General features: G+C 48.2%; 1 protein-coding gene across 1 annotated transcript in view; it reads left to right on the top strand.

Annotated features, from left to right (window-relative positions):
* Positions 1-429: 429 nt before the first annotated feature.
* SARC_08694 (hypothetical protein) overlaps positions 430-2778 on the top strand; it is a gene marked incomplete at its 5' end in the record, with an annotated part of 4330 nt that continues 1981 nt past the window's right edge. Inside the window, 4 exons of the mRNA XM_014297317.1 lie at positions 430-595; positions 999-1687; positions 1855-1938; positions 2627-2710. Coding sequence (XP_014152792.1) covers positions 430-595; positions 999-1687; positions 1855-1938; positions 2627-2710 — 1023 coding nt within the window. The remainder of the gene's footprint in view (positions 596-998; positions 1688-1854; positions 1939-2626; positions 2711-2778) is intronic.

Genomic DNA, 2778 nt, shown 5'->3' with positions numbered 1-2778 from the left:
TATGTATATATAAATAGAATATATATATATATATATATATATGTATATATAAGACACGATACATTTTCAGTACAGCGAGTTCCAATTTATGTACAATGCAACCCATCCAAACTCTCTGAACCTCCCACTGACGTGTTGTGCTGTCTGTAACCTTGTTTCTGCCACAGCCATTGTATATATCTATGGATTACGGATTATAACAGTATACCCCACCTACCCTCTAGGTGAGTCTGTTGGTGTTTCAAGCACACTACTGCGACGCCTGGAGTCATGTAGACTGGCTTGTAATACATACCTTTCACGCACGCGTGCCAGATAAGCCAAAGCCTACGAACTCATAGCCATACGTTAAACTCTAACTGATAAACCTGACGTACCGAACTGCTCTACAAATCTATCTCTGCACTGCACCTCTTGTTTCATTTTAGGGCCGATAAACACCAAGAGTCCGAGCGCGCAGGTGCAAGGCGAGTGGATCTGACTGAGGTCCTACCAGCGGTTACGGCTGAGGACTGTCCTGTCCAGGGACCGTTTGGGGTTGTGGACAACACACACATTGGCAACATAGTGGATGCGCGTCTCGTAGATGTTAACGGTAGGTAGAACGGCCTATGATCGCTTATGATTGCTCTGGGGTGGATATGTGTGTGGGTGTGTGGTGCCTATTTGGAATTGTTTTGTCGTGTGTTTGTGTAGTACTATCACCACTTAAACGCTCTGGTGTCGTGGCACAAACACACATTAGCAGGATTGTGGATGCATGTCTAATAGACGTCCTTAATATATATATATATATATATATTGCACTTATCATCAGCCGATGGTGATTAGTCTCCCGTGGTAGTGAACCCATACCTACCGCTCCGATTGCTGTGTGTATATAAATGTGTGCCTGTCTACCCCTGCGAGTCCGTATCTGAAGACGCATGAGCTCTACCCGTGCGAATACCACACTGAGCCTCAGCCAACACATACCCTCAACACACACACACACACAGACGCGCACGACCCAACTCTTACGAAGCAGCTACTGTGCACCGCCGGAGTGGACAAGACCGTCGCACTCTTTGAGATACAAACCATGGAGCCAGACCACATCGCGTACTCGCGCACAGACACGCTAGACCACCACAAGGGGTGTGTGGTGAGTGTGCGCACGCACCCGCAGATGGCCACTCACCCGTATGTGCTCTTGTGTAGCATGGACAAGACCGCGTCTCTGTACAACACACATACGGGCGAGGTAGTGCAGGTCTTCCCACAGCACACCAAGTTTGTGACTGTGGGCCTATTCTCACCTGGAGTAGGGGCGTATGTGGTGCTGGGCGGCAGCTACGACCAGACGGTTAGCGTGCACAGATGGGATGTGGAAAGGGATATGTACGCGCACGTGCACACGCTGAGCTTCAAGGGACCGGTGGAGAGTATGTGCTTCAGTCCAGACGGCTCTGAGCTGTGTGTGGGCGTACGAAACGATCACTGCATGCACTTCATAGACTTCTCGCCCACCGGAACGGACAAAGGTGTACCGAACTTCGGGCAGCTGGCACTCAATATGAACAGTCTCAGGGACGATTGGGTTAGTTTCACGCCCATGGATGTGTCCTACAGCCCCAATGGGAAGCTGCTGTTGGTGTCTACCGATAAGAACCGCCTGAACTTGTACCAACGAGATCAGATGGCTCTGGTAGGTTCTTGGGTAGACTGGAGTTTAGTTTGTGTCTGTGGCTTATCTGGGTGTGAGTATTAGTATGGTATGTTCGTGGTCAGATTTCCCATTTTCTGCATCGTATCACTCCCGCTGGTAACAACGAACAATCTAACAATCTACCTACACGCTCATTCTATAAATAGATCACCAGTTTCTACGGCTCCAGCAACGACGAGTACAGTCAGCCCAGACACAGCTGGGATCCTTCATCACGGTTTATATATCAGGTGAGCACTAACTGTGTATGTGTGGCTTGTCGGGCACTGATATTCTACCTACAGTGGTCTACGAATCAAGGGAGTGTACTAGTGGGCTGGGTAGGTATATAGCCTCGTGTATGGTTTCCTTATGCCCCCATCCCTGTGTAGGTAGGCCCATCTGCCTGCAGAGTCTGTCGTTATTGTGCGAAGCCAAATGCACAGTTGGGTGCACACACGCTCGAGCTAAGGTGTATATACCGGCACCTATGCTCAAGGTTACACACACTTGTACCAGTACGTACATATAATGCATATATAGTGCAACATTACACACACACGCGGGTTAAAGTGTATTTACCGGCACGCATGCTCAAGGTTACATACACTTGTGCCCGTACGTACATAGAATGCATATACAATGTCCGTATCTGCACAAAGTTTGAGACAGTTTTGCGAAGTAGTTGACACCCATTTCTGTGCAGGAAAGCGATCCATGATCGGCATAGACAGACGGTTAAGCCAAAGTGGCGATATGACAAGTCTATCTGTGGTGTCTGCGATTGTTTACAGAGGGGTTGTCCAATGTCTGGCAAGTGTACTGACTTACTTGTGGTCGTATCTGTACAGGCGCACGCACTTGATTTTAACTCACATTCGCGTTTTCATTGGCCGCTTGTTAAATTTCTGCTCATGCCTTCAACCCACCCACAATCAGACCTCACAAGACTACAAGATCTACGGCTGGAACGTGCAGACACAGCAAATCGTGGTGACACTCGAAGGTCATACCAAACAAGTGGTAAGCGGGTGATTCTATGCCAATGCCAAGTGTAATGTATTAGCGTAGGTATATAAGTATACGAACTA

Source organism: Sphaeroforma arctica (genome assembly GCF_001186125.1).
Source record: "Sphaeroforma arctica JP610 unplaced genomic scaffold supercont1.806, whole genome shotgun sequence".
NCBI classification, from domain to species: Eukaryota; class Ichthyosporea; order Ichthyophonida; genus Sphaeroforma; species Sphaeroforma arctica.
This window is presented reverse-complemented; position numbering and strand designations above follow the sequence as displayed.